Source organism: Choloepus didactylus, chromosome 2, assembly GCF_015220235.1.
Source record: "Choloepus didactylus isolate mChoDid1 chromosome 2, mChoDid1.pri, whole genome shotgun sequence".
Classification (NCBI taxonomy): domain Eukaryota; kingdom Metazoa; phylum Chordata; class Mammalia; order Pilosa; family Megalonychidae; genus Choloepus; species Choloepus didactylus.
In genome coordinates this window covers 131,453,848-131,479,604 of record NC_051308.1, presented here as the reverse complement: position 1 = coordinate 131,479,604, position 25,757 = coordinate 131,453,848, and the positions used below count along the sequence as shown (strand labels likewise).

General features: G+C 54.0%; 3 protein-coding genes across 8 annotated transcripts; 2 read left to right on the top strand and 1 right to left on the bottom strand.

The window, feature by feature from the left end:
* Positions 1 to 344: 344 nt before the first annotated feature.
* Positions 345 to 9,125, top strand: ATXN7L2 (ataxin 7 like 2). Its single transcript, XM_037815429.1, has 11 exons — positions 345 to 512; positions 2,426 to 2,491; positions 2,873 to 2,977; positions 3,377 to 3,587; positions 3,888 to 4,174; positions 4,786 to 4,868; positions 5,181 to 5,428; positions 6,221 to 6,419; positions 6,541 to 6,662; positions 7,174 to 7,969; positions 8,984 to 9,125. Exons 1-11 carry the CDS (start codon positions 386 to 388, stop codon positions 8,996 to 8,998), a joined length of 2,259 nt encoding a protein of 752 aa, XP_037671357.1. The 5' UTR covers positions 345 to 385; the 3' UTR covers positions 8,999 to 9,125.
* A 473-nt stretch (positions 9,126 to 9,598) lies between these two features.
* On the top strand, positions 9,599 to 16,159 carry LOC119526918 (cytochrome b561 domain-containing protein 1). Of its 3 annotated transcripts, none has more exons than XM_037826456.1 (3): positions 9,599 to 10,700; positions 11,195 to 11,232; positions 11,815 to 16,159. In XM_037826456.1, exons 1-3 carry the CDS (start codon positions 10,388 to 10,390, stop codon positions 12,316 to 12,318), a joined length of 855 nt encoding a protein of 284 aa, XP_037682384.1. In that variant the 5' UTR covers positions 9,599 to 10,387; the 3' UTR covers positions 12,319 to 16,159. The 3 variants fall into 3 exon arrangements, with proteins under 3 accessions (XP_037682384.1, XP_037682385.1, XP_037682386.1); XM_037826457.1 differs by having other exon boundaries at positions 10,518 to 10,567; XM_037826458.1 differs by lacking the exon at positions 11,195 to 11,232 and having other exon boundaries at positions 10,572 to 10,700.
* Positions 16,160 to 19,686: 3,527 nt separating this feature from the next.
* AMIGO1 (adhesion molecule with Ig like domain 1) lies at positions 19,687 to 25,083 on the bottom strand. Of its 4 annotated transcripts, none has more exons than XM_037826453.1 (2): positions 24,837 to 25,083; positions 19,687 to 24,418 (listed from the first exon to the last, which is right to left on the bottom strand). In XM_037826453.1, the coding sequence occupies exon 2, from the start codon at positions 24,324 to 24,326 to the stop codon at positions 22,845 to 22,847; it is 1,482 nt and encodes a 493-aa protein (XP_037682381.1). In that variant the 5' UTR covers positions 24,327 to 24,418; positions 24,837 to 25,083; the 3' UTR covers positions 19,687 to 22,844. The 4 variants fall into 4 exon arrangements, with proteins under 4 accessions (XP_037682381.1, XP_037682380.1, XP_037682382.1 ...); XM_037826452.1 differs by having other exon boundaries at positions 19,687 to 24,390; XM_037826454.1 differs by having other exon boundaries at positions 19,687 to 24,365.
* Positions 25,084 to 25,757: the final 674 nt, after the last annotated feature.

Genomic DNA, 25,757 nt, shown 5'->3' with positions numbered 1-25,757 from the left:
GAGGGGCGTCTTGAGCAGAGAGAGGTTTGGGGTTGGGGTGTATTTGAAGTGAGCTTGGGAGAGTGGGCTGGTAGCACAAAAAAAATGTGTGCACATGGGTTAGGAGAGGAGGACCTGGGATTTGGGCCGTCTTTTATTCCCGTTCAATTGTGCATTTCCGAGGGGCTCTCCCTGCAAGATCGGTAGGCAACAGTACTCTTCTTCAAGACTACATTTCCCGGAAGGCTATGAGAGCGGGGGGGGGGAGGGGAAGGAGACCTGCGTTGCGCTTGCGCAAAGAGTGAGCTGGAAGGGTAGGTGGGAGAGGGAGGCGTGCCCGCGGCAGGGCGGGGGGGAGGGGGCCGCGCGGCGGCGGCGCCGGGGCGGGCGCGCGTCCGCGGCGGTGATGGCGGTGCGTGAACGCGCGGCGGCAGCAATGGCCGCTCTGGAGCGGCGGGTGCCGAGTCTCGATGACTTCGCGGGACAGAGCTGGAGTTCGTGGGTGGAACGGGCCGACCTGCCCGCGGCCGACGGTGAGTGAAGCTCTCCTAGAGTCCGGGGACCCCATCACTGTCTCCCCTCCCCCTCTCCGGGCCCCCACCAGCTGAGGGGAGCCGCCGACAGGAGCCTCCGTCCGGCTCCCCGGCCCCCCAAACAAAGGACCCGCTGGGTCCTAGTGCCCGCCCGCTCCGCTCCCTTCGCGCCTCCGGGTCCTAGCGCCGACTCACCACCCTCAGCCCACCCTGCCCACCTCTGCCTCTGCCCGTGCTCAGTACCTGTGCCCACATCTGCTTGCCTTTACCTTTCTCCTTTCCAGCTGGCCTCCAGATTCCGCCCCTTCTGATCTGCCTTCGGCTTTTCCCATCCGCAACAGTCCTCTCCACGTGTTTCCCACGCACCCCACTTCTGTGCCCCCTCCCACTCGCCCCCCCCCCCTTGGTCCTTCGTCTTCTGCCCCACACCTCCTGCTCTTTTTCGGCGTTTCCCTGTCGGCTGCAGTGCTTCTGGACCCCCGCCCCTTCCGCATTAGTTCGTCTGTCCCTCCGTCTATCCATCCTTCCTCCCTCCCTCGCTCCTTCCGTTCATCCATCCATTCCTCCAACCCTCCGTCCTTTCCCGGGCCCCTTGCCCTGCCTCTTGGCTCTCTCCCCTGATCCCCACCTTCTCTAGGCCCCTGAGTGTTTTGGGTGAGCAGGCCAACAGCCCCCTTCTCCTGATCTTTGTCTCCTGGGTCCCTGGGGGCACCTAGCCTCGTGGCCTGTGGGGGTGACAGCAGGCATCATGCCCCTGAAGAAGTTTGCAAGTGAGAGGAGATGGAGGAGACCACATGGAGTGGTCTCTGATGACACTTGTTCTCCTCTGAGACATCCGACTCCAAGCTCGGTTCTATCATCTGTCCACACTTGAATTTAACTGACTTAAGAGTGGGAGCTACCCCTTGTTTCTTGCTTGCCTAACCCAACACCCCTCCTAACTGGAGATTATATGACTGTCAACAGTCTTCTTATCCTTGAAAGGGTCAAATATGTTAGTGGGCATCAGAGAGCAGCTCTAAGTGGGAGCCCAGGCCACCCTGGGACTGCTGCACTTGGGTGGGCAAGGATGGGGCCATTGTCAGGGTCTGGGTGCACTGAGAACCGGAAATGGAATCAGACGGGTTTGGTGACTCAGAATTAATTTTTTTTTTTCCCAAGGGATAGGAAGGGGGCATAGAGGGGGGAGTACAAAAGGGGGATGGGGATAGAGCTGCTTTGCACAGCTAAGAATTTTTTGTCATCAACCCAGAAACTGAGGTATAAGGACAACCCTTGCCCAAAGTCCCCTAAGGAGGGGAGAGGCTTGCATGACTGACCAAGGGGACTTTGAAGATGCCAAGGGTCCCAAGACAGCTGTTTCTATGCTCTGTGGCCATCATATCAATCCTGGACCTGAGAAGCTGGGTATAAATTTGACAATGCTATGGTAACTCAGGTGGAGCAATATTGAGTTCACAGGGGTGGGGATCTGGGAGAGTATCTGTTTGGGATGCCACAGAGAAGTTGGAAGGACCCATCTGAGAAATCTCAAGGAGGGTCTCAGATCTATAGTTAAATTAATTAAGGACCATTTCCTCTTTAAATGGAGAAGCAGGCCCAGAAAAGAGGTGATATTTACCCACAGTCACCTAACCAGCCAGCAGCGGAATCCTGAACTACACCTTAGAGGGAAGGGTCCATAAGAAAAGTGGCTGGATCCCTTTTTATGGGCCCAGCTTATTCTAAAGGTGGCAGGTGAAGAAAGCTGGGCACTTGAGAACGATCCAGTGAAAGGTTCTCCAAGTGGTCCTCAGCACCAGGAGCTTATCAGGGAGTGTGAGCTTTCTACTGCCTGCCTGCAGGCCCTGGTGGGGGAGGAGATGGGGCTTCTGGGAAGGGGGTGGGCCTTCTGAGCTGTGTTTCTCCTCCAGGGGCTGAACTGGAGGACAGTAGCAAAAACACGAAGAAGTTGGATGCCATGACCCTCATTAAAGAAGGTGGGAGTCAACACACGTTAGGGCCAGGGCCCAGGACAGACAGGACCACCCTCCCTTCCCCCACCGCACCCTAGAAGCAGTTGGCTGCTGGAAGCAGCAGGTCTGGGGATCCTCACTTCGATAGATCTGAGTCAGCCCATTCCCCTGGTTCCTGTGACCTAATCATAGGAGATTGGCACCCACTCACCTGAAAGCCCACATTCTTAGGGACTGGTTAGATTGAACTCTGGAAGCTGGAAGCTTTCAGCACGAAGCCCGTTGTGCCAGCTGGGAGGTGAAGTGCCTTCTGAGTGGTGGGGGTGGGGGGTGGGAGTGCTCGCTGATCTTACAGGGAAATCCTGGGGCCCCCAGCCCCAGTGATGAGGGCTTCTGTCATTGCAGACATGTCCATCTTCGGGCACTGCCCTGCCCATGACGACTTCTATTTGGTTGTATGTAACCACTGCAGCCAAGTGGTGAAGCCTCAAGCTTTCCAGAAGCACTGCGGTGAGGGGAGCCCTAGGGAGGAGATAGTGGGGCAGGGGAAGGTGGAACATGGAACTCTGAGGACAGGGTCAGTTGGGAGGTTGTATGGGGTAATGGAGGGAGGCATTGGGGACAGGAGGTCCTGGGGGTGGCTTCAGAGGATTGTGGAGGTTAGGGTTATTGTTTGAGCAAACTTCTAGCATCTGGTGGAGTTAAGGGAAGAGCTAAGAGGTGCAGGCAGCTGGAGCCTAGAATTTTGAGTCTTTAAGGCTCAAACTCAAATGGGAAGAGGCATATTTAAATCTAAGCAATGGAAACTTCAAATTCTCTAACTTGAGTCTGTGTGCAGAGCTAGGAGCTTGGGGGAGGAGGCAGTTGATACTACTCACCTTGATGACTCTCTCCACCTCCTGGTGACAGAAAGAAGACATGGGCCCCTCAGCAAGCTTTATACCCGGGCCCCACCCCCACCACCAGCCCCTGCCAGCTCTCAGAAATGCCATGTAGTGAATGGGCAGGGCCCAGCTTGTAGGGCCCCAGGTTCCACCAAAACCTCCTCCAAGGAGAAGGGCCAGGGGTCCCGGAGCCGTGGCCACCAGCCTCCTGAGAAGACCCAGAAGGACAACCTTTGGTAAGGAGAGACCAGAGACTTCCTGGGACTGACCCTGACCCTAGACTAGGGAGGGGCTGACACGCAGAGAGGCAGTCCTGGGCTGATGGGTCCCTGGTGACAGTCAGCAGAGGCAGCTAGCCCAATCTGCAACCCCCTTCCATGTACTCCAGGGAATATGGGGTCCCCTTTTCTCATGTTCACACCAGTGCTGGAACCCACCCAAGTTCCAGGGCTGGAAAGGAGATGGCTCTGGGCTAGAGTCCAGGCCCCAGACGCAGCCTCCCCACTCCCCAGCCCATACCCTCTCTCCTTGTGTAGCCTTTTTGTGCCTGTGGTGAATCTGGAGAAGATGTCCAGTCTCCCGAAGCCCGATGGACACGGAATCAGGGTGGCCCCGCCCTCTGCTTTCCTCAGCCAGCCGGGCGGCCCCACCAAGGACTCCCCTGGAAAACTCCCCATGGCTCCCCCTCCTAAAGAACCACCTGGCAGGGAGAGCATCGGCATAGGCCCCAGCGAGGGTCCCAGTCACCGGACTGAAGGCAGCCCCCCTGGAAGGGAGCCTGGAGGGACCAGGCTGACCCCCAAAACACACCGGAAGATGGCTCGTGAGTAGTTATGGTCTTGGGGATTAGGACGATAGAGTGGGGAATCCTTTGGGCTGCCTCATCCTTGGGCCAGATGGGGAAGAGGTCAGGAAGTACTGGGCCTGGCCATCACAGGTTGTCAGGGTGCAGAAGCACCTGATGATTCAGGTGGGCCCTTGTCACCCCTTGATGCGGACATACACTTGACCTGCTTGCTTCCTGGGAAGCGTCTCTCCAGCCCAGATCTCCTGATTGAGGCTCAGAGAGCCTGTGCCCAAGCAGGGTGAAGTTACCCTTCTACACCTTGGGCTGTTGATTTTTATGTCTTTTCTTATCTGGATCCAGGGCACCAGACTCCTCTCACAGCTAGTGTCCCTGGCATCCCAGAGGCCTGGGGCTGCTTTTGTTTCTTGCCTTGGCACGGAGTGGGGATGGGGGTGGGGTGGTTCTCTTGCCCAGCAGAGAGATGCTGATACTAAGAGGGGTAGTTCTGGAAGGCTGCAACCCAAGGACTTGAAGACCTATCTGCCTTAGTCCTGGTTCTTCCCAGGTCCTTAGTAGGAAGAGGCCAGATGCTCCCATGAGCCTCCTGGAAATGTCTTCACGGTTCACAGGAACCACTTTCCCCACAGGGAAGGAGTGCGACCTCAACAGGCAGTGTGGGGTGATAAATCCAGAGACCAAAAAGATCTGTACCCGCTTGCTCACCTGCAAGGTAACCCCTGCCTCTTGGGCAAGGAGAGGAATTTATGTTACCAAAAATCCAGCTCAATAGATGGGGGCTAGGCCCAGACCAGGGAAGGGAGAGGAGGCCATCCCCAGTAGGCACAAGGTGGGAGCAACAAGCAGGGAGGGGGTGGCGTCAAGGTCCAAGGGTTCTGGCCCCTTGGGAGAGTGAACCAAAGACATAAACACACCCACAAACACACGTACCCTCTCTCTCTCCACTTGCCCAGGCCAGAGCACACTGCTGCCCCTCATGCTCAGCTCACACAGCCCCCCACCCCTCTACCCTGCTGTATTCTAGATACATTCGGTGCACCAGCGCCGGGAGGTCCAGGGCCGGGCCAAGGATTTTGATGTGCTAGTAGCAGAGCTGAAGGCCAACTCCCGCAAAGGGGAGTCTCCCAAGGAGAAGAGCCCAGGGCGCAAGGAGCCAACGCTTCCCTCCCAGGAGCCCCCCTCCTCAGTCCAGGTTGTGGCAGCGGCTGCTGCTTCCGGCAGCACCTTCTCTGCTCGTGCCAAACAGACCTACCCATACTGTGCACTGCCCAGGTATGTCTAGGATCCAGCCCTCACCTCACTTGGGGATGCCGGACCCTAAGCTATCAGGGATCCCTGGAGAGAAGCCCAAGGCTGCTCCCTCAGCCCTGAGTGTGGGGGATACCTGGGGGCCCCTGGCAGTGTGACAGCGCATGATTCCCCTATTTCTAACCTAGCATACCACAGCACCCCAGCCTCTGTGTGCCAGATCTAATACTCAGCATATGAGCATTTTCTCAGCACTTTCCAACAGAAGGCTTGTAATTGGGGAGCCAAAAGGGGTTCTGGGTGAGGCAGTCCAGCTGTGGATTCATTCACTGGCCCCTTTGTGTGCAGAGGTTGCACCAGACCCGGAGGAGAGCCTGCCCTACCCAAGTTGATGCACATGGTTCTACCTGTAACATGAGGGGCAGACCTGAAACACAGGCTCAGCCCATAGATAGATGCACAGCAAGAATGTGATGTGAGAAGGGTGTTGAGAGAGTTGACTGGGCTGACCAGAGCTGGGTACAGTTAAACCTGGAAGATTTTCTCTGGAGGAGGCAAATCTGAAGAGGTGTTCCCCCAAGAAAGCAGGGTTTGGGAAGTGAAAGGGGCTGGGGAGAAAATCCCTTGGAAACTGTATCCCCTGATTCTTCCTCTCTCTTATTTTATGAGCTCTGTTCTTCCTTCCCTTCCTTTCCTCCTTCCTTTTCTTCCTGTGATTGCCCAGCCAGGCATCTGTCCTGGTTTCTTAGACTTGGCAGGTTCAGGGACACCCCCACCCTGACCCCACTCCAGTCATGTCCCCTTTGGCCCTTCCAGGTTCCGGGCTTCCTCTGAGAGTGAGTTGGATGATGAAGGCCCCAGTGGTGGTGATGGGGACCCAGGCCTGTTCCCCTTCCCCCTGCCTCGGGGTGGGGCCCAGGCCTCCAGCGAGGAGAGTGAGGAGGAGGTGACATCTGACGACCTCCACCTCCCCCCTGACTGCCATTATGCAACCCGGCCCCCGCGGCCACAGGCGGTAAGAACTGGGGCAGGGGCCTGGGGTGGGGGGGTGGCCCAGCCCTCCTGGCTGACAGTGGAGGTTAGATCCTGTGTGTCCCTTGGGTCCCGCTAACCATATGCCTGCCTTCTGCCTCCAGTTCTGCACCTTTGGGAGCCGGTTGGTGAGCCCCGGATGCTACGTGTTTAGCCGCCGGCTAGACCGGTTCTGCTCGGCACTCAGCTCCATGCTGGAACGGCACCTCAGCTCACACATGTGGAAGTGAGTCTCACAGGCCCAGAACTTCCTTTCCCAGGGCATACATGGACTTCTGAAGCCCTGCTCTGCACACATTTCCCCCTCCACCCCCTCCCCATAGATATCCCTTGGCTGTTTGCCAGGAAGACCCTGGATGGGGAGTGGGATGAAGAGGAAGTGGGGAGACTCAGCAGCCTGTGGCAGGGCTGAGGCAAGGCATGAATGGGTGGCCTGGGAATGTATCTAGTCTTTTAACAATTCCTTCTAGTACCTTTGGGATAACTAGGGATAAGGGATGGCCAAACTGAGATCAAAAGTGAGGTTCTTAATGGGTCTGTGTACTAGTGCATGTATGTTATACTAGTCTTCGTTCCTTCCTGAACCCATGCCTGCCTCCTAAAACTTCCAACATCTCCCAGCAGATGGCAGCATAGGCACTGCAGTCCATTAATAGGTGGGGCAAAGACTGGTGTATGTTTGTGGGAAACCCTCTTATTTGCCTGGCAGTCATGGTGGGGCTCTCTTTTTACTGCAGGAAGATCCCGCCTGCGGCTGAGCCTCCACCCCACCTTGTCAGTTCCCCACTATCTGCCCCCCTGAGCCCCTCCTCCATGGGCAGCTGCCCCCGCCTTCCAGGCCCACCCCTCAGACCAGCCTGCCCAGCCTCCACACCCCCCACCAAGGACAGCCTTGTCCCCAGCTACCCTGCAGGCTCCCCCAGCGTGGCAGCCGCCTGCAGTCAGGCGGAGTGCATGGGCGGGAGCCAGGCCATCACCTCACCACTGCCGGCCAACACGCCATCCCCATCCTTTAGCAAGCTCCCACCTTCCAAGGCCAGCAAGTTGTCCAAAGGCAAGGACGGGGCCGATATGGAGGCCCCTTCTCGAAAACGGAAGTTATCCCCCGGCCCCACCACTTTCAAACGGACCTGCATCCTGGAGCCCACTGGAAAAGGCAAACCCTCTGGTTGTCGGGGCCTCTCTGCAAAGACTAAAACAGCCCTGGGCATGGGGCTTAATGGAACAGTGGGGCCAAGAATGAAGCGGGCAGGGCCCCTGGACTGTCGGGGTTCCCCTCACCTACCCCCCACACCGGTCAGGGCATCTCAGCTGGAGAACCGGGGAGCAGCTGGACACCCAGCCAAGGCCCTGGCAACCAACTGCCTCTCTGAGGAGGAGGTAGCCAAGAAGCGGAAAAACCTGGCCACTTACTGCCGGCCGGTGAAGGCCAAGCACTGTCCGGCTGGCACTCCTGCCGATGCAACCTGCTCTGTGCGCCGCAAGAAGCCGGGCCCGGCCCTGGCCTTTGAGGAGAAGTGCTCCACACTGAAGGTACCAGCCCAGGTCCCTGAAGAGCTTGGGCAGGGAAGGATCAGAATGGGTCAGAGCAGGTGCACAGTGGGTGCCTGATACAAGAGAAGGTGCTAAGTAAATGTTTGTGCTGGGAAGGGAGGAAAGGGGGAAGTTAAGAGAGAGTTCCTGGGCTATCTTCTTTAAGGAGAGGCAGGTCAGCTCTTAGCTAGGTGACCCCAGCTTCTGCCTGATGGACATTCCCCTTTCCCCAGCCCTCTTCCTTGGGCTAAGGAGATGCCGCCTTTCCCTACTCCCACCCTCTTTTGCTTTAACTTAAAGGCCACTTCCTCCTGAATTGGCTGTGGCTCTCACTCCAGGAACCAGAGCTACCTTCTGTCCCCTTCAGGAAAAGCGGTTGGGCACCATGATCTCTGAGCTCTAAGAGGAAGGGTTGGGGTGATGGGGTTGAGCTTGGGCCTCTGAGCTGTGGCCTAAAAGACTGCACGGCAGGGTGGGTGGGTGGGTCTTGTTCTGGTTCTGCCCCTGGGCCGTAGGGCAAAGGAGGGCAGGAACACAACTCAAGGTCCACATGTACACGTGTGCCTGCCTTGCATATATGCCCACTTCCAGGTTTTCGGGAGCCAGGCAAGTTCTCCAGGGCTCTGGTAAAGCCCACAGCTGTGTTTATTTGCCCCTTCTGATGGGAGTCCTGGAGTAACATGCCATGAGCTATCCATTTGATCTCAGCCAGGAGGGACTTACTGGGACTGGTTCAGGCCCAGGCCAGATGCACCAATTCCAGTGGCACCTATATGAGCACCGTGAGCATGACAGTTGCCCAGGGCCTGAGTATGTGTGCACATATGCGTGTTCCCTGGCTTCACTACACAGGCTGTTCCAGCCAGGTGGGCACTCATCTTCCCCTTTGCCCAGATCTACTCACCAGGCCTCGGAAATGAAGCCTTAAGTCCTTATGGTCCACACAGTTCCCTGAGTGGGAGGACTAGGAGGTCCCCACCCTGACTCTGTCTCTTGCCTCTTGTTTTCCTGCAGTCAAAAGCCCATTAACAAGAAAGTGCCTGCCCACTGCGATGGAGCCGCCAGCACCTCCTCCCTCCAGATCCGGGCCCCAGGCTGCTGCCGCTTTTTATAACTTTATATTATTTTTTTTAAGAAAAAAAAAACCTCTTTAAAATACCTCAAGACTGTCTCCCTGTTCTCTTGCTGCTAAGAAAATATAAAAACAGAAACATAGCAAAGGAAGAAAAAAGTTTAACAAAATGAGTGTCCTTACTGTCCCCAAACCTACCCCAGGAGGATGGGATGATAGGCTGTCAGATTGCAGCTCCCATCACTTGCCTGCAAAATCTTGTTTCTATTTTTCTTTGAAACAGTTAGGAAACAGCTGGGGTTTGTATCACTGGGGGAAGTGGGGAGCAGGGTCCTCTCTCCAGATGGGATGATGAAGAATGTGGAGAGCAAATAAGGCCCACAGCCTTGATGCCACTCTCTAAGGCAGAGCTGACCATTCTGAATCCAGAGACGACTATAGTCTCACTGGGAACGGAAACTTGACGGGCAGGGGAGCCACACCTCTGACTCTATTCTTTGCTCTGGTGGTCTGCAGGAGTCTGCTCTAGCCCCTTTCTAGTCCTCCAGCAACCCTGGGCTTCAGGTTCTTCAGCTGTTTCTGCCTCATTTTCTCTACCATGTACAGGCTTGAGCTGAGTTAGTAACTGCTGGTTTCTGCTGGCCAACCTGTTTTGGTCTCTTTCTCCCTGGCCTGTGGGCTTGCCCTTAAGGAAGGGGTAGAGCATCTCCTAGGTAGTCCTCCTTGGACAACACTGTTTTCGGAGACAGGAAGGGCAAAGGTATAATCACTGACAGAACTCCCTGTGGTGTGGGAGGCAGCAGGAGTGTAGGAGGATCTGGCCTCTCAGGATCACCCAGCTCCCCAGGGCTGAGCAGCTGTGTGGATGTGTCAAGGGCTGGCAGTGCCCCAGTTCTTCCACTTCTCTCCCTGGGACAACAACTATGCACAGACAAGGGATGAGACTGTGACACCTCCCTCCTTTGGTCCTCAAATCCCAATTTACCAGCTAATAGGGCATTGTTTTCTGGCCTTGTCCTTTCCTTTCATTCTCCTTGCTTTTAGGCAGGGAGGAATCTTGTCCCCTTAACAAGATGGAAGAGGGATAGCAGACGAGCGTGGGCAGCCAAGGAAACCAGTACTTCTGGAGAACTACACAAAAGCTGGTGTCACACTCTTAGTTCAGTGCTTCGAGGTTATGACGGGGTTTCACTGAAGTCATTTGTCACGGATGTGTAAAGACTGCTTGGGACAAAGGCTCTTGTAGGCATAAAGATACATATGAGATTGGCTGGAGGAACACCGTGGTCTGGAGCTGTCCCCCTTCCGTCCCGGTTCTCCTGGGCGCGGGCCCCTCTCCCGGCCACATGCGCTCCCCCCCCAGCCCCCAGGAGGCGCTGTGGACGAAGCCGCCGCTCGGCCGACGGCGTCCCGGGGGAGGAGCCGCTCCTGCGGCCGCGGCCGCCTCCGCAATCACAAACCCGGAAGACACTCCCCGGCAGCTGGGAGTGAGCGGCCAGCCCGGCCCGGCCATGCAGTCCCTGGAGGTAGGTCTAGTTCCCGCTCCAGCGAAGGAGCCGAGACTGACCCGCTGGCTGCGGAGAGGCAGTGGAATCTTGGCGCACCTGGTGGCTCTGGGCTTCACGATCTTTCTGACTGTGCTGTCCCGGCCAGGAACCAGTGAGTGTGCGGGGCGGGGCCAGGGAAGGGGGCGGAGCCGAGATGCCGGAGGGGCAACGCGAGGAGGCTTGGAGTGGGGACCCCGAAGAGTGGAGGGACGGACTGTGGAGGGGTTGTAAGGGGTGGTGCCTCGAGGCCTCGGAAGAGTGAGGCTTGGGCTGCTGGAGGGAGAAGGGCAGACTGAATAAGACAGAACAGTTCATCTGATATTGGATGCAAGTAAATGAGGGAGACCGAGGACCATTTGAGGACTGGGCTGACAGTTGAGAGGTGCCAGATGGGAACCCGGGCAAGATTAATGTATGTTGGTGGGGAGGCCCTCTCGTTTGCTCACCCTAAGGCTCCTTGGCTGTTCCACTTTGCCCTGAGTTCTTGATTTCTTATTAGGGTTGGGGATGATGCACTGACCCTGTAGCCAGATCCTTTGGGCTCCACCAGCCACAGGGGCAGGAACAATTGTTCCCAGCCATCAGCCTGTTCTCTTTGATTCTCAGGTCTTTTCTCGTGGCACCCTGTATTCATGGCCTTGGCGGTGAGTTTGGGCTTCTTTCTGCAGCTGATTTGTTGGGATATGCCTAGATTCACCCCTAAGGAAGCATCCAGCCTTTGAAGGCTTAGTCTTTCTAAGGCCCAGAGAGGTGGGAGAAACAGCTAGGGCACTATTTTCCCCTGCAACCAATAGAATCAGGAAACGTGGAGGGCTGGCCCATTGGTAAAGTTTCAGGTGTTTGAGGGGGTGGAGAGACTTGGAAGATACCTCTTTTTCCACTGGGGCCTGAAAGGAGAAAGGGGAAGGAGTGTTCTCCAGCATACACCCCACCAACCCCATCCTCTCACCCCCCCCACCTCAAGTTCAGAAGGAGGTTTAACATTTGCTGTTCCCACTGGTGGAGAAATGGGAGTCACTGTCTACAGAAGTTGGAGGGAGGGGGATGGTGGTCGGCATGAATGGTGAAACTTCTCAAGTGTTGATTCCCAATTGTTCCCAGAAATGCTGGCCTGTGAGGCAGGAGGTCCTGATGGATGCTCTTTAGCTTCCACCCTTGTTTGGATGTATGAGTTCACCTACTTTAAGCTGGTCCTGAGGCTCACTGTCCCTCTCTTGTGTTCACAGTTCTGCCTTTGCATGGCTGAGGCCATCCTACTCTTCTCACCTGAGCACTCCCCATTCTTCTTCTGCTCCCGCAAGGCCCGGATCTGGCTCCATTGGGTGGGGCAGACCATGGCTATCCTCTGTGCAGTCCTAGGCCTGGGCTTCATCATCTCCAGCAGGACCCGCAGTGAGCTGCCCCATCTGTCATCCTGGCACAGCTGGGCAGGGGCTCTGACCCTGCTGGCCACTGGCGGCCAGGCCTTGTGTGGATTCTGCCTCCTCTGTCCCCGGGTGGCCAGGGTCTCGCGGGTGGCTCGTCTCAAGCTCTACCATCTTACCTGCGGACTGGTGATTTACCTGATGGCCACTGTAACAGTGCTCCTGGGCATGTGCTCAGTGTGGTTCCAGGCCCAGATCAAAGGAGCAGCCTGGTATTTGTGCCTGGCACTGCCCCTCTACCCAGCCCTGGTGATCATGCACCAGATCTCCAGCTCCTACTTGCCAAGGAAGAAAATGGAAGTGTGAGTTCCTCCAAACTCTGAATCCAAGTGGGATGCTTGCCTTGGACTTCCATGGTTCCTTTGGTGACCTTCAAGGGACTACTTTCAGAAGTAGTAGGGTTTTTGTACTTCTTGGCTGGACCAAGGACTGCAGAAACCCAAACAGCTATTACAGAGGTGATGACTCTGGGCCAGAATGGGGACATGTATGCATACAAGTGGAAGGAAGTGGGGCACTTAAGTCTGTAAGCCTCCACTCTTGATGGGAGACAGGAATATTGGGTGGTGGTGGATGTGGAGGTCATTTCTTGCTTGTGTGCCTGATGAAGAGTTGAATTCTTGTGAGTTATGAATGATAGTTATGGATTTTCAGATGACTTTTGAGAAAGTGGTGTGATGTAATGGAGAGAGTCCATGGGTCTTATTATGGATTATGGTTGTCTTAGGTTCTGTTGTGCAACCTTAGGCAAGTTGCATGTCTCAGGACCTCAGTTTCCTTCTCTGCAAAATGAATGAATGATTCTAAATAATCTGTAAGTTTCTCCATCTCTAAAATTCAGTGGCTGTCAGGTTGATGTCACAGAGTATCCTCCCAGCTCTGGACTATGGGCTGGACTACTTGGCAGACTCAGGATGTGATTCTTAACATTCATTCTCCCCTTACTCCCTGGAGGGACAGTTCTGCCCTCGTGTCCTTTCAGGAATCTGTGCTGATTTGGCACATGGACCAGGGCACAAGGCGTCAGGCCCTTGGAGAGAAGGAGCCCAGGTAAGGGTCTCCTGGACTCTAGATAGTAAAGGCACTAAAGTCACTTTAAAGCTTTTAGAAAAACAGAAGGGCATTGACTTAATTAACCAAGACTCCAGCTCCTGGCTGCAACAATGGGAAAGAAGATGAGTCCAGCAAACAACTTCTTTCAGCACACCTCTCAGGAGCTCCATCAGGATCCTGGCTTGAGAGCTGCAGGATGTGGGTGTGCCCCTTCTTCTGACCCATTCTCAGGGACAAAACAGTCTTGGCCATCTCATGTTTTACCCTTCTTAAGGTTCAGTTTCTTGCCTTAGCACACAGCTTTGTGGAGCTGTTCTGAGGGGTGGATGGTCACTTTTAGAACACAATAAGGGTCAAAGAAGTGGGGCAGGGTTCCTCTGATCCAGGAGAAACAAGTACCCTTGGCTCCCCTTCTCTCCTTATCATTTAAGCTTACTGCAGTTGTCGGCTCTTTGCCAGCTTTTTGGCCCAAGAAGGGGGCTGAGTTTGGTGCCAGCTGGCAGATGAAGGCTGGACTTCTTCCCTGCATAGACCCTTTCTTGTTCCAGGCTGAAACAAGTTCCCCAGACTGCCCTGGGTGACAAGGCCTGAATGCCAGACTGGTTAACTGTGGTCTGACTCCGTTGGGGAGATGGGGCCACTATAGATCATGGCAAGGACTGAAGACAGCTGAGCCAGGAAAGCTGTTGTTGAGGCAGATAGAGACAGCTCAGTGGAAATTCTGGGAGGCATGGGGTATAGAGGCTGGAGCTCTGGTTCCTGAGAGCCAGTATTTTGGATGTCCAAGGTCTTCCAAATATTCAGAACCTCTTCTCTGGGTGCCTCAGAGCAGGGAGGTTGGTGTGACCCAAAACTATGGGTATAGGGGCTGCGAGTGCAAAAATGTCCTCTAAATGGACCTCACTAGGCTCCTCCTGGGTCGGATGGCATCTCCCAAGAGCTCGTCAGGCTCAGCATCTAAAGGCTGCCCTCTGTGCAGGGGATGATTGTTCCTATTTCCTTCATTGCCTTCTCTCCCCCTCTGAAACTGTCCCATGGGGTTTGAACTGGAAAGAAATGGTTACTGGAGCTGCATGGAGGAGATTCTCACCTAGATCCCACCTGATCCCTGGAGTGCCAGGGATGTCATTTCTCCTCCCATTGTGCTTCCACCAGCCCCAGTTTAGAGGTCTCATCCTGTCTACAGGACAGTGAGAGGGCTGGGTGAGGTTCACCAGCTTGCTTTGAGCGCCAAGGAGACAATGCCATAAAGCCTGAGCCTGCCTGAGGTGTTGCCTCCTCCCAGGTGGTGCGGGGGCTGGCGGGCGGGTGGGCATGCTGACAGCCGGCAGTTTGCGTGGGCTGTGCCAGCTGATGTCTATTCCCAGCCCTGGGAGGAAGGGGGAAGTCATTTATATTCTGCAGGAGGAAGGAGCCCCAGCTGTCACCTCTCTGACCGGTGGGCCTGGAGGGCAGGGGCACAGGGCAAAGAGGAAGGCACAGGTGGGCATCTCCTGCTTAGCAGTGGCTGGCTGCAGTGTCGGGAGTAGGTCATCAGGGGGAGCCCTTTCTGGCAGACTAGATTGGGAGGGACTTCCCTCCCCTCTTTCCATCTGTCCTGTCACCACCTGCCCTCACATCCTGGGGCAGCAGCTGGACAGGCATTAGACCTCAGTTCCAGGGCAGTCTTTCTCCAGCTGGGATCACGGTGGCTGCAGGCTGCATATGCCTCCTGCTTGTGTTTCTTTGCATCCACCCCCGTTTTCCACACTCTCCTGTCTCCATTTGAGATACTAGCTGGACTCCTCAGCAACGAGTCAGAGGCCTTGGGGGAAAGCAAATGCCTGCCCTTTTGCCCTTGTCCCTATGGCTAGGGAAAGCTGCTAGTAGTCATCCTGTTTTGCCTTTTTTAAAAAAGCCAGGGTGCTCAGATTAAAATCTGCGAGTCATTTGCACAGATTTGCATATCAAGCTCACTAAATCCTGATTCCAAGTGTGATGATTTCAAACTCAGTCTTGAGGACACTAGAAATATAGTGGGTTTTTTATCCAAATGCAGAATGATAATGGGATTACCATTCTGGGTTTGGATGTCCCTTGGAAGAAAGCCCCCATCTTTCCCATAACCACCCCCTCCCTAAGTCCTGTCATGCCTTGGGGTGGTGTTGAATGGCAGAAGCTCTTGTCTGGGGAAAGTGTTCCAGCCTCACCTTTTGGGCCCATCAGCTGCACGGAAGGTGGGCTGCTGTCTCTCGCCAGCCTGTGCCTCCTGTCTCCCCTCCCTCTCACAGGGCAGTCCACCCCTCCCCACTCCCTGACACTGGCCTGTCCCTTCTTTCTCATTGTCCCCACCCTTCCACCCCGGTGCATGGCTTCTGTGGGTCTTGCTTTTGAAGCCTCACTGTGGGAGAGCCAGGCATCCTCCCTGAGCCAGCTGGCTGCTGTGCTCAGGCCTGTTCAGAGTTAATAATAATCATTAGCTGAATGGTGCTGGGGCCTTTCAGCTCCAGATCTCTAAGCACTTGCAGGCTGAGTCAGCCAGCCCTCACCCCCCCTACCCCCCTTTCCCTGGGCTGCAGAGTGTAACAGAGTGGGGAGGAAAGGGAGTCGGGAATCTTGTGTCCCAGCTACGGCTGGAGGCTTCTCTTCTCTGACAGTGGGCACTGGGAGTTGAGTAGACTAAGGAGGCCTTTGCACCTGACAAAGGTCAAGATGAAGGGAACACAGTGTTGCATGGCTGAGACTGGCAGTGGCCACTGTTGACCCTGGCCTTCTAGTACTCCTGCTCTTCCTTCAGTGTACCTGTCTTGGCCTCCAGAGGACAGCCCTGGTCCTGACACCCCAACCTCAGCATTTTGGTGCCCTCCTGCAAGCTTAGGGAGCAGGGAAGCTTCTGGTTGTGTGCCCCTGATGCCCCTTTGTCTGGCTGGCATAGACAGCCTGTGGATCATGGACTGAAAAGTGTACTGGTCTGGGAGTTAGAAGATCTAACTCCCATGTGGCCATGGGCAAATCATGTACTGCTTCACCTACCTCACAGGGATGTTGTGAGGGTTAGATGAGAGAATGAATGTTAACAGGCATTGAAAAGTACCAAGCATTAAATGAATGTAAATGGGTGGTATTGTGATGTTCTTGTCCTTATTTCTCACTGAGTCTGGCTCTGGCTTTATTCTTCCTAGGGAGGCAATAAACAGTTATGCCTAAGATGCTTAGGGGACCCAAGTCTTAGAGAGATTGTGTTGGTGGCTGGCCTTTGTTAGGGAGCACAGACATGTTTCTTTCTTCTGGACACAAGGTCAGCCCCCATCCACTCCTGCCAGAAATGCCTCGAAGGCTGTGACCCTAGTGAAGCTTGCCCAAGTTTTGCCTACCTGATGTTTTCAAGTCATGGGACTGACTGCAAATCTGGGAGTCAGTGCAACTGCCCGCTAGGTCCAGCCTGAATTTCCTGAAGCTGTTCTTAGCCTGGAGCTGCTGGTCACAGATGTAATCAAACCCCTCCTACCTAATTCTGCCTTTCTGAGAGAAAAGTGGGGCAGAGGAGCCAGGAAAGGAGGGGCCATGGTAATGAACACAGCCCTGCCACCCTGATTCCTTCACGGCCACAGGCTGAGCTCTGCCTGCCCCCCATGCCCTTATGCCATGCACTGGGAATACAGAACGGTGACAAAGATGGCCACTGGCCCCCAGGCCTCACAGTTAGTTTCCCTTTCCCTGTTCCAGGCTCTTGGAGAAGGCTCACAGTCCAGGCTTCCTCAAAGCTGTTTACCAAATTAAAACACACTACAGCATGCACAGATGTGCATGCACCCCCTCTCCCCCCATGAAAGCAATTCTCTTTAAATCAGGGGAAAGATAGTTTCCATTCCATCTCTGAGAACAGCCAGCAGTCTCCCTGGAGTGGACACAGAGAGGCAGGAGTAACGGCAGCACGGAGGCTTGGGTGTTTGTTTTCATTGTAAATGTTATTTTCTGTCGTGGGATATAGGGATGAAACACCAGTCAGGCATTGTGGGCATGGCCCCAGCAATTCTTGCCCGCACAGGCAGAGAAGACATAAGCTGAAAGGCAGGGAAACAGTCCCCCAGGACTGCCCAGGAGGGTGGTCTGATGGAGACAATCTGCAGCAATGGGCTAGGTTTAAAGCAGGCACAAATTCCCTCCAGCAAGATGACCCTCCCTTTCTACCCAGAAGGCCTGGCTGGTCACCAGTGTGGTCAGGGAACAGGAGTCCCAGTTTTTAATCCACCTGTATTGTCAGAATTTCCCAGATGATTTTTTTAGCCTCTGCTAGAAGCAGATTAAGTAGCTGCTTCATGATATTCTGTGGTACCAGAAGATTCACCTCTGTCTCACTGAGCACATGTGAGTGGCCCTAGAATCCCTGTCTTTAAAGCAGATTTCCCCATTACCTCACAGCGCTTTCTAAGGATGTCTCCGCATATGGGTAACTCAGAATTGGGGTAAAGCTCTCCGTTTAGGCCCACACCAGAATCAATCCTCCGCTGAGTGAGGGAACAGTGGGAGGTGAGGGAAAAGCAGCACAAAGCACTGCCTGTCAAACTACAGTGCCCCCTGCTCCTAATCTGCACTCACGTACACATGCACACGTACAGTGCCTCTAGCTTCAGGGGCAACGACTCTGGCCTTATGCATGCCAGCCTCTAGAAGTCCCACTGCTCCATGTCCTGGCTCACTGAACACTGGTCCTTTCAGGCCTTGGTTCCATGCCTTCTATGATCCTGGGGCAGTAACAGGCCGAGGTAGACCAGAAGGTCTGTGGGCAGGTCTAAATATCCTTACCACTTGCTATTTTCCACCTGACAGTGTATAAGCCTGATGAAGGGGCTTGACTTGGCAGCTGCTTTAGCCTTCCTCTCCCAGGAGAGGAAGCATCCAGCAAAGGCTCACTGTAGCCAGACCAGAAAAGCCGTCCAGCCTATTGAAGAAGCCTGGGCCTTTTCCACCACATGGGTGGGGAAGTAAAGCTCTACTGGTTTCTTGGGAAGCAAGATAAGTGGTTCGAGGACTGCAATTGCAGAAAGGGAAGGAGTTGAAAGATCAGGTGAAGAGAGACTAGGCTAGCCAACCAACTAAACGCTCGTCTTGTGTTCTAAAAGGCACTTGTCATATTAGCCTCTTCTTCCCACCCTTGAGAAGTGCTACCTAAGAGGTGATAGGGAAAGTGCTACAAGACCTGGCAGACAAATTTACATACCCTGACCAGAATCTAGGGAACTTACTGTGGCTTGGGTTGGGGGTGAAGAGATCCAGCCACCGACTTCCTTGGGATGATGGAGAGAGGAGTATCAAAACTTCCGGGGCTCAGTGATAGGGCTTGGCACAGGCCAAAATATAGAAGAGAACAAGTAGTTTTCCCCAGACCTGTTCTCTTTACCAGCTTCATCCCCTTGGCCAAACTGACAGCTATAGCAAAAACTGCGTTGAAAAGATGCAAAAATGCTATATTAATGTCAACTCTGGGGACACTCTGGCATCAACATCTGTCGTTTCATTGACTGCCAAAGTTGTTTTCTCTGATGTGGCTGGCTGTGAGGTATTTCCATCCTTATCACTTTGGAAGAAGACAACTTTCTTCACAGAGGACGACTGCCCTTTGGTCAAGATTTTATAAATGTAAGCAATTAGGTAAGTATTCAAATTCTGATTAATTTCTTTTTTCCTTACACCATTTCCTCTCCCCCTTTAGACTCAACTTTGACACTCCCCCCTCCAGTAGTACCAAAGGAATAGCCAGAGAATTTGCATGTTCAGAGTTTAATAGAATCCAGTCCAATTTCTGGTAAGCTGTGTCTGTACCAAGAAAATGGGGATTGCATCTCTCTGTTCCATGCAATGCCTAGGACATGCCAAACTGTGAATATGAGATGAATATACTTTTAATCTAAGATGGATACTATTCACAATGTGAAAATATACTGGTAATAATCAAAATATTGTGAAAGTGAGCTGCTCCCCACCAATTGTGTTAACACAATCCAAGCATTTTTCCCCATTACGGTCCATCAGCTTGAACCTAACTTTTAACAGAATGCTGCAGAGGCAACCCTCCTCCCTATGGATCCAGGAAGAGTTCATTATTGATGGGCTTTAGCCCCAAACCATGGAATTTCTAAACTCTACTATTGAAAGCCTGTGACATTTCTTTTGAGAATCTATCTCAGAGGGGGCCTGTGGGCCAAAACCGGCCCAGTGCCTGTTTTTGTGTGATCCACGAAGCTAAGAATGGTTTTTACATTCTTAAATGGCTGCAGAAATCAAAAGGCATGTTAAAATTATATGAAATTTGAATTTCAATGCCCATAAATAAATTTCTATTGGAACACACCCACAATCGTTCATTTTGTATTGTCTGTGGCTGCTTTTGTGTTACATCACAGTTGAGTAGCGGTAACAGATATTTCATGGCCGGCAAAGCCTAGCATATTTACTATGCGGCTCCTGATAGAAAAAATTTGCCAACTCCTGGTCTATCTTAATTCCTAGATGTAGATTCCACCTGTGCCCTTATGACAACAATTTAAATATTCTTCCCCTAGATGGGCCACATCCTTCTGAGGAACAGTAAGCATCAGCCACAGTCTGAAAAAATAAATAAACCAGTCACACACCATGCCAGAACAGAGACTCAAGCCAGGTTTAATGATCATTGTCTAGTTTTCAGAGCCCAGAGGCTCCAAAGTTTGCCAGCCTGGGAGTACACAAGTGGGAGGAACAGGGTCCTGGACACAGGGAGGCCCGCTTGCTTGCCAGCAGGGCTACAAAGAAGTACAGAGGTAAGAACACACAGAAAATTAGAATCAGTCCGCTTTGCTCTCCCCAGCTGAAGTGTGCCCTCTCCTGGCCCCTTCCTGCGAGCCCCACGAATACAGGCAAAGAAAAAAAGATCACAAATAATCACACAGACAGATTGTAGAGCCCTGTCACACTCTGTCCCCAGGGATACCTGCTTCCTGGAGGACACGTCTAGTTTATGGGTGGTAGAGAGGGGAGGAGGTGATCGCTCAGCGTTTTCTTATAACCAGACCTGGGAGTTTTCTACACACAGGGTTCTAGTGAGCTTACGTAATGCTGAGTCCTTAGTCCCCCAAGGAGATAGCCACCTTTGGGTTCTATCAACCAAAACCACAGAAGAGACTGCTCATCAGTTATATCTCTTGGTGGAGCAGTCAGGCACCGTCACCAAGTCTCTTAAACTAGGGGCCAAACTAGTAGATATAATAGGGAGTCTTAGAGCCCTGGGGCCTTTTCTTATTCCCTAAACTGGGTAGGATGTTTGAAGAAAATGGCCTTCCTGCTCCTCAGGAGCTCAGCTCGAATGCCCCAGAAGGCCTGTTTCATTTGACATTCACTTTAAAGATTTTCAAAGCCTTACTCAGATAGTGCCTAGAGGGGAAACTGCAGCATGAAGATGAGATTTTCCCCAGGTTCTCTGATAAGTCTGAGGAGTGAGCTCCAGTAACAAAAATCTTCAGAGGTCTCTGGAATATAAGGAGATAACTCTCTTCCCTCCTGCCCCTTTCTTACCAGCGTAGTTAACATAGGAACAGCAATTTAAAGCTGCTTGGCCCCCCTGCCTAATTCTGTCTTAACTTCTCAAACATATCAACTTTAAGTCTTTAAGAAGAAGGTTTCTGAGGAGTTTGGAGACCCAGCTAGCTTCTCACCACCGCTTCTCCCAGGGTCTTCAAACCAAGGTTCTCCTAACTCCAGCCTTTGCAGAGAAGTGATTCAGTGCCATGGAGACATGGGCAAAGCTTCGAGGAGTTCAGAAATTCAAGTACAAGAGTTTGTGTATGGGGGAGCCTGGCATGGTCACTGTCTCTCCTACAGGGCATACAGGTGGAGACCATTCTGAGAGTGGATGTTAGTGGGGACTAAGAATCACTGTCCTGGTGGAAGTCAAAGTGCTGGTGTGCATGCATACCTATAAGCATGCATACCTACGAGCATGCAAGTACTTGAGGGAAGTGCTGCACCTCTCTCTTGACAAAACCAGATTACTCATAAAGGATGGACAGCAGTCTTAAGATCCCAGGACATACAAGGGGAAGATGTTGAGTTCCAGTCCCCTTCCCCAATCTTAATAGGCAGCTGGATACAGGCCCTCCTAGCAAGCAGCCCTCAACTTCAGGTAAAAAACACCTCTTGGTACCTAAAGAGCAGGTTGGATAACTAGAGGATCTGGAGAACTTCCAATGGACAGAGAACCTGGTGGGAGAGGAGAGAGACTGAAAAGACCAACATCAGAGAACATATTCACCTTTGCGCTGCTCATCCCATCTCCCTGCCAAAGCTCAGAGCAGCCACCTCCCAGCATTTGCAGTATGGTCAAAGGGAGAAGTTAATGGGAGCAATCACCTCCATATCCAGAGTGTTCTGGGATGGAGTATTGGGCTCCTCTGGCCTGAAGACCACAATTGCACAGATCTCTGGCTGAGAGGAGTGGGGATGGCAGGACATACTTTCTGAAAATTTAGTGCTACTGTCTGCCACAAGATTGCCTGGAACTTTGTGGAGAGGGCAGAACTCTAAGCCACACTCCAAGCTGCCATTCTGTGGCAATGACATCCCATGCTTTGGCTTCGCAGCAGGGGTGAGATCTCTGAGAGAGGAGCAAGGCAGCCTTGTCAATATAGAGGAGATATTTGCTTGATCTCTTCTATTCCCAAGCTCAGTCTAGCCCAGCTGGAGCCAGACTTCGCTGGGCTCCTTCACCCAGAATCCCACCTAAGCCTGATAAGCAGACTGAATGAAGAGATGGCAAACACAGTAAATCAGGTAGGTCCAGCTGGATGCCACATAATAGAGGCTGGTTTACCCTCAGCCCTCTAGTGGGAGGTGGCCCGACATCTCCTGGCTCTGGCAGGCATCCATAAAAGCTCTGCCTTCAGCAGCCTCCACCCTGGTCTGACACACAGGTGCTGGGACTGAAATACTAACCAAGGGTTTTACAAACCAGGAAATTAGCCTCTCTGAAGTCCACCCCACCCCACCCCCCATCTACCAGTTTTATGCTGGCACCTATGCTGTGACACAGACCCCTCAGTTCATGCTGTACCCCTCTGTGCCACTGATCTGAGGACAGGACACAAATGCCACATCTCACTGTGTTGCTGTATCCCACAGACCACGGGTCAGGGCTCCTGCAAAGACCCATCTACCCAAGGCTCACTGGGGAAGAGGAAGGCATTGGTGGGAAGTCTCACAACCGTTTCGGGGAGTGTTATTAATTGAGGTCTCAACCATTTCCTGACTCATTTTCCTAGGTTTTCCATTTCCCCAGCTGTGAAGTATGACTTCCTAGCCAATGAAGATACTACAGCTTTTCCCCAGTGTGGAAGGCCCTCCCCCATCACAAGTATGGGAGGGCAGAGATAGAAAAAAAAAGGTTTTTTGATTTTTTTTTTTTTTCTCTCAAATGACTGTCTCTTAAGGAGCTAGGGATGACCTCGAAAAAGTTTAGGGAATCTGCTTTTCCTTCCACCCCTTTCTCATTCTCACCCAACTGAGACACACTCCTGCTCCTGCTCCTCCTCCAACACATTCAGAATTTCCAGTGCTTTGGAGAGGGCGTAGCATTTGCCTGAGGATTTTGAAAATTATGGCAGCCACACCCTGGTTGGGATCTTACCTGCTATTGTAGCTGTGACCAATTCCCTTGAGGTCGAGGGAACCCACTCCCTTGGGCAGCCAGCCCTCTCTTCCATCCCCTCATATCCTTCGGGGGTGCATTACCTCTCCTGGGGCAGAATCTACCCACCAACCCATTCTGCTCACACCACAATGGGTGTATCAGAGAAGACAGAGCTGACCGATTCTGGATCCGACATCCTCCGCTGACCCTTGCCGGTTGCCTCAGGCACCGGCAGGGTATTGCCTGGCTTGAGCTTGCCATTTTGACCCTGCCCAGATCCAGCAGGTTCCAGGAAGGCCACCCGCCGGTCAAAACCATCATCCTTGTCCCCACCAGCCATAGGATCATGGTTGGGCGTGGTACTAAGCATGGAAGAGCTGAGGCTGTCTCCCTGATGGCTGGAAGGCTTCTCTACACCCCGGCACCAGCAGCGGCAAGGGGTGAGGTACAGGTATATGAGGACCAGGACCACGCTGAGAATACAGCCCACTAGGGTGGTATAGGCTGTGTTGAGAGTGTCATGGTGTCCATGCAAGGTGAAATTGTACACTTTCAACTCCACAGACAGTGTCTCGTTGAAAGCTTCTCCCATGGCGTAGCAAGTATACACACCCCCATCCTCAACCTGCACCTTCCGGAAATGAAGGCTGCCATCCTTGAACACCATCACTGTGCCATTGGCCACCTCACCCAGCACTTGTTCATTGCTTGGTGTCATCCACACCTTGGTCATCTCCTGCTGCTTGGTGTCACACTTGATGGTCAAGGTGTCACCCAGGTGGGCCTCCCAGGCACGCTCCTTGTACTCGCTGCAGTTGAGGAAACTCAGGTTGAAGACATTGTGTATCTTGTTGGAGGTCATGCAGTACAGATCCTCCTGAAAGTCTGTCACAGAGCTCAGCTGCCGGTACTGCCAGTGTGAAAAGAGCTGATAGAGCTCACAGTTGCAAGGCAAGGGGTTGTTATGCAGGTAGAGCCCATTCTTGATCCATGCGGGCAGCTTCTGCAGGTCCGGCAAGGGTAAGTTCTTCAGCCTGTTGGAGGAGAGATCCAGGAGCGTTAGGTTGGGTAGCTTGGCTCCTTCCTTGACCAGTTCCAGAGGGAAGCGGGAGATCTGATTCTGGCTCAAGTAGAGTTTCTGCAGCTGGGACATGCCATCGAAGGCATAGCGATCTACCTCCATGATGTGGTTATTGTAGAGAAGCAGCACCTCCAGTGCTTGCAGTTCACTGAACAGGAACTCGTCCAGTGTACGCAGCTGGTTGGAGGACAAGTCCAGGTAGCGTAAGTTGGGTACTGGGGAAAAGGCCTCAGAAGAGATGAAGTTCAGGTGGTTGTGGCTCAGCAGCAAGGAGTGCAGGTGAGTCAGGCGTGTGGGGGTCCACTCGGCCCGCAGGCGGCTCAGGTTGTTGTGGCTGAGGTCCAGTAGTGCTGTGTAGCGGGGCAGGGAGTGGGGCACGTTGGGCAGTTGCTGCTTGGAGCAGCTGAGGATGTTGCTGGCGCACAGACAGGCAGCAGGACAGCTGACCACGGGACGGCCAGCACTGGCCACCTCAAGGAGGAGCAGGAACAAGGACAGCAGCAGGAGCCAGAGGCCTCGCAGGTCACGCTGGGGTTGCATAGTGTCGCTGGGGAGGTTGAGGAAGACCACAAGAAAGATCTGGGAGGGAGTCACCTGGCATGTTCTGGTAGGGTAAGGAAGGGTCACTTTCACTACAGGTGTAAGGGAGAGAGGATGGGCTTATGGTCACCAGGGACTTGAGAGGGAAGGATAGACCCTCCTTCCTTGCTCCCCACACCCCCCACCCCCACTTTATCCCTTGGGCTAGAAGAGAAAGGAAGAGATGCTGGGATTCTCAGGCACTGTGCAAGCAGTGGGCTTGAAACACTGGGGCAGAGGAGGGGGTCGACAGAGCCTGCCGGGCTGCGGGTGCACGTTGTCGGATGGGGCGACGGGCAGATTCGCAGGGCTTGCCTGGGCCGGGTTTAGAGGTGAGGTGAGCAGGGCCTTTTGGGAGGAGCTGAGGGAAGGTCAGCAGGGCACTGGGTAGGGTAGGACGCTTCGGAATGAGACTGAGGGTCCCCGGGGCCTGTCGCGGCGGGCTCCCCCCAGGACCTCTGGCCACTGCACCTGTTCGCAGAGGAAGTGTCTCAGCCCATGGCCAGTCCGACAGCTCCGTCGCGGCCTCCCTCGGAAGCGCCGCACAGGCCGGCCTGTCACCGCGCCCGCCTGGCGCAGGGGCCCGCGCGCGGCGGCATCACCTCCCCGCAGACTTGCGGCGCTCCGCTCGTCTCACCCGCGCCGCCGCCGCCGCCGTGCCCGCCGCGGCCTAATGACCACGGCCTCCGCCTCCCAGTCAGCGGCCCAGGTGGTGGAGCGGCCCCGGGCGCTGGAGGCGCCGCGATCCGAGGGGAGGGAGCGGCGTGGGGGGCAGCGCGCACTGCGCGCGCGCGCGCCCGCTGCCGCCGCCGGAGCCTTGGGGCGCGTGCGCGCGGCGGGGCCGGGGCGCACGTGCGTGTGTTTGTGTCCGGGCCTGGCGGGCGGACGCGCGCGGGGTCTGTGGGTGCGAGCGCGGTGCCCCGCGGCCCTGGCGCCGGGTTGCCTGCGGGTGTCCCTGCGCGAGCTCATTCTTTCTGAACGTCTCCGAGGCGCTCAACTGGTGACGAAAATTGTCAGGAAGCGGAATACTGGCCCCGTAGCCCCTCTGTTAATTCGCCTCATACCCCCAGTGCCCTTCATACCGTGCCCTTCCTCGCACCAAAGCCCGCACTCTGAAAAATATTTCTAATTGAGGTGAATTCCCTTCACTGGGCTCCGCTGCAGGAAACGTCACCTGTCTTTTAATTTTCTAAATCAAAAAAAAAAAAAAAAAATTCTGGCTCAGCTCCCACCTGTCAGTGTTAATACGAATTCATTAGTCAAGTCTTGAGGTTCCCCCACCCCTCTCTGGTGCTCTGAAGTCTGGGAAATTTAGGGAAGGGCGTTTTTCTTCAGTCTTGTTGCTACTAGTCCATGGCCCCTGGGGTACCGCTGAAGGGTACAGCTCCACAG

Coding starts and splice junctions, on each gene's coding strand:
- LOC119526918 (XM_037826456.1), top strand. CDS start 10,388: ATGCGCTCCCCCCCCAGCCCCCAGGAGGCGCTGTGGACGAAGCCGCCG. Junction 10,701..11,194: donor GCTGTCCCGGCCAGGAACCA/GTGAGTGTGCGG, acceptor TTTGATTCTCAG/GTCTTTTCTCGTGGCACCCT. Junction 11,233..11,814: donor CTGTATTCATGGCCTTGGCG/GTGAGTTTGGGC, acceptor TTGTGTTCACAG/TTCTGCCTTTGCATGGCTGA.
- AMIGO1 (XM_037826453.1), bottom strand. CDS start 24,326: ATGCAACCCCAGCGTGACCTGCGAGGCCTCTGGCTCCTGCTGCTGTCC.
- ATXN7L2 (XM_037815429.1), top strand. CDS start 386: ATGGCGGTGCGTGAACGCGCGGCGGCAGCAATGGCCGCTCTGGAGCGG. Junction 3,588..3,887: donor ACCCAGAAGGACAACCTTTG/GTAAGGAGAGAC, acceptor CTCCTTGTGTAG/CCTTTTTGTGCCTGTGGTGA. Junction 4,175..4,785: donor AACACACCGGAAGATGGCTC/GTGAGTAGTTAT, acceptor CTTTCCCCACAG/GGAAGGAGTGCGACCTCAAC.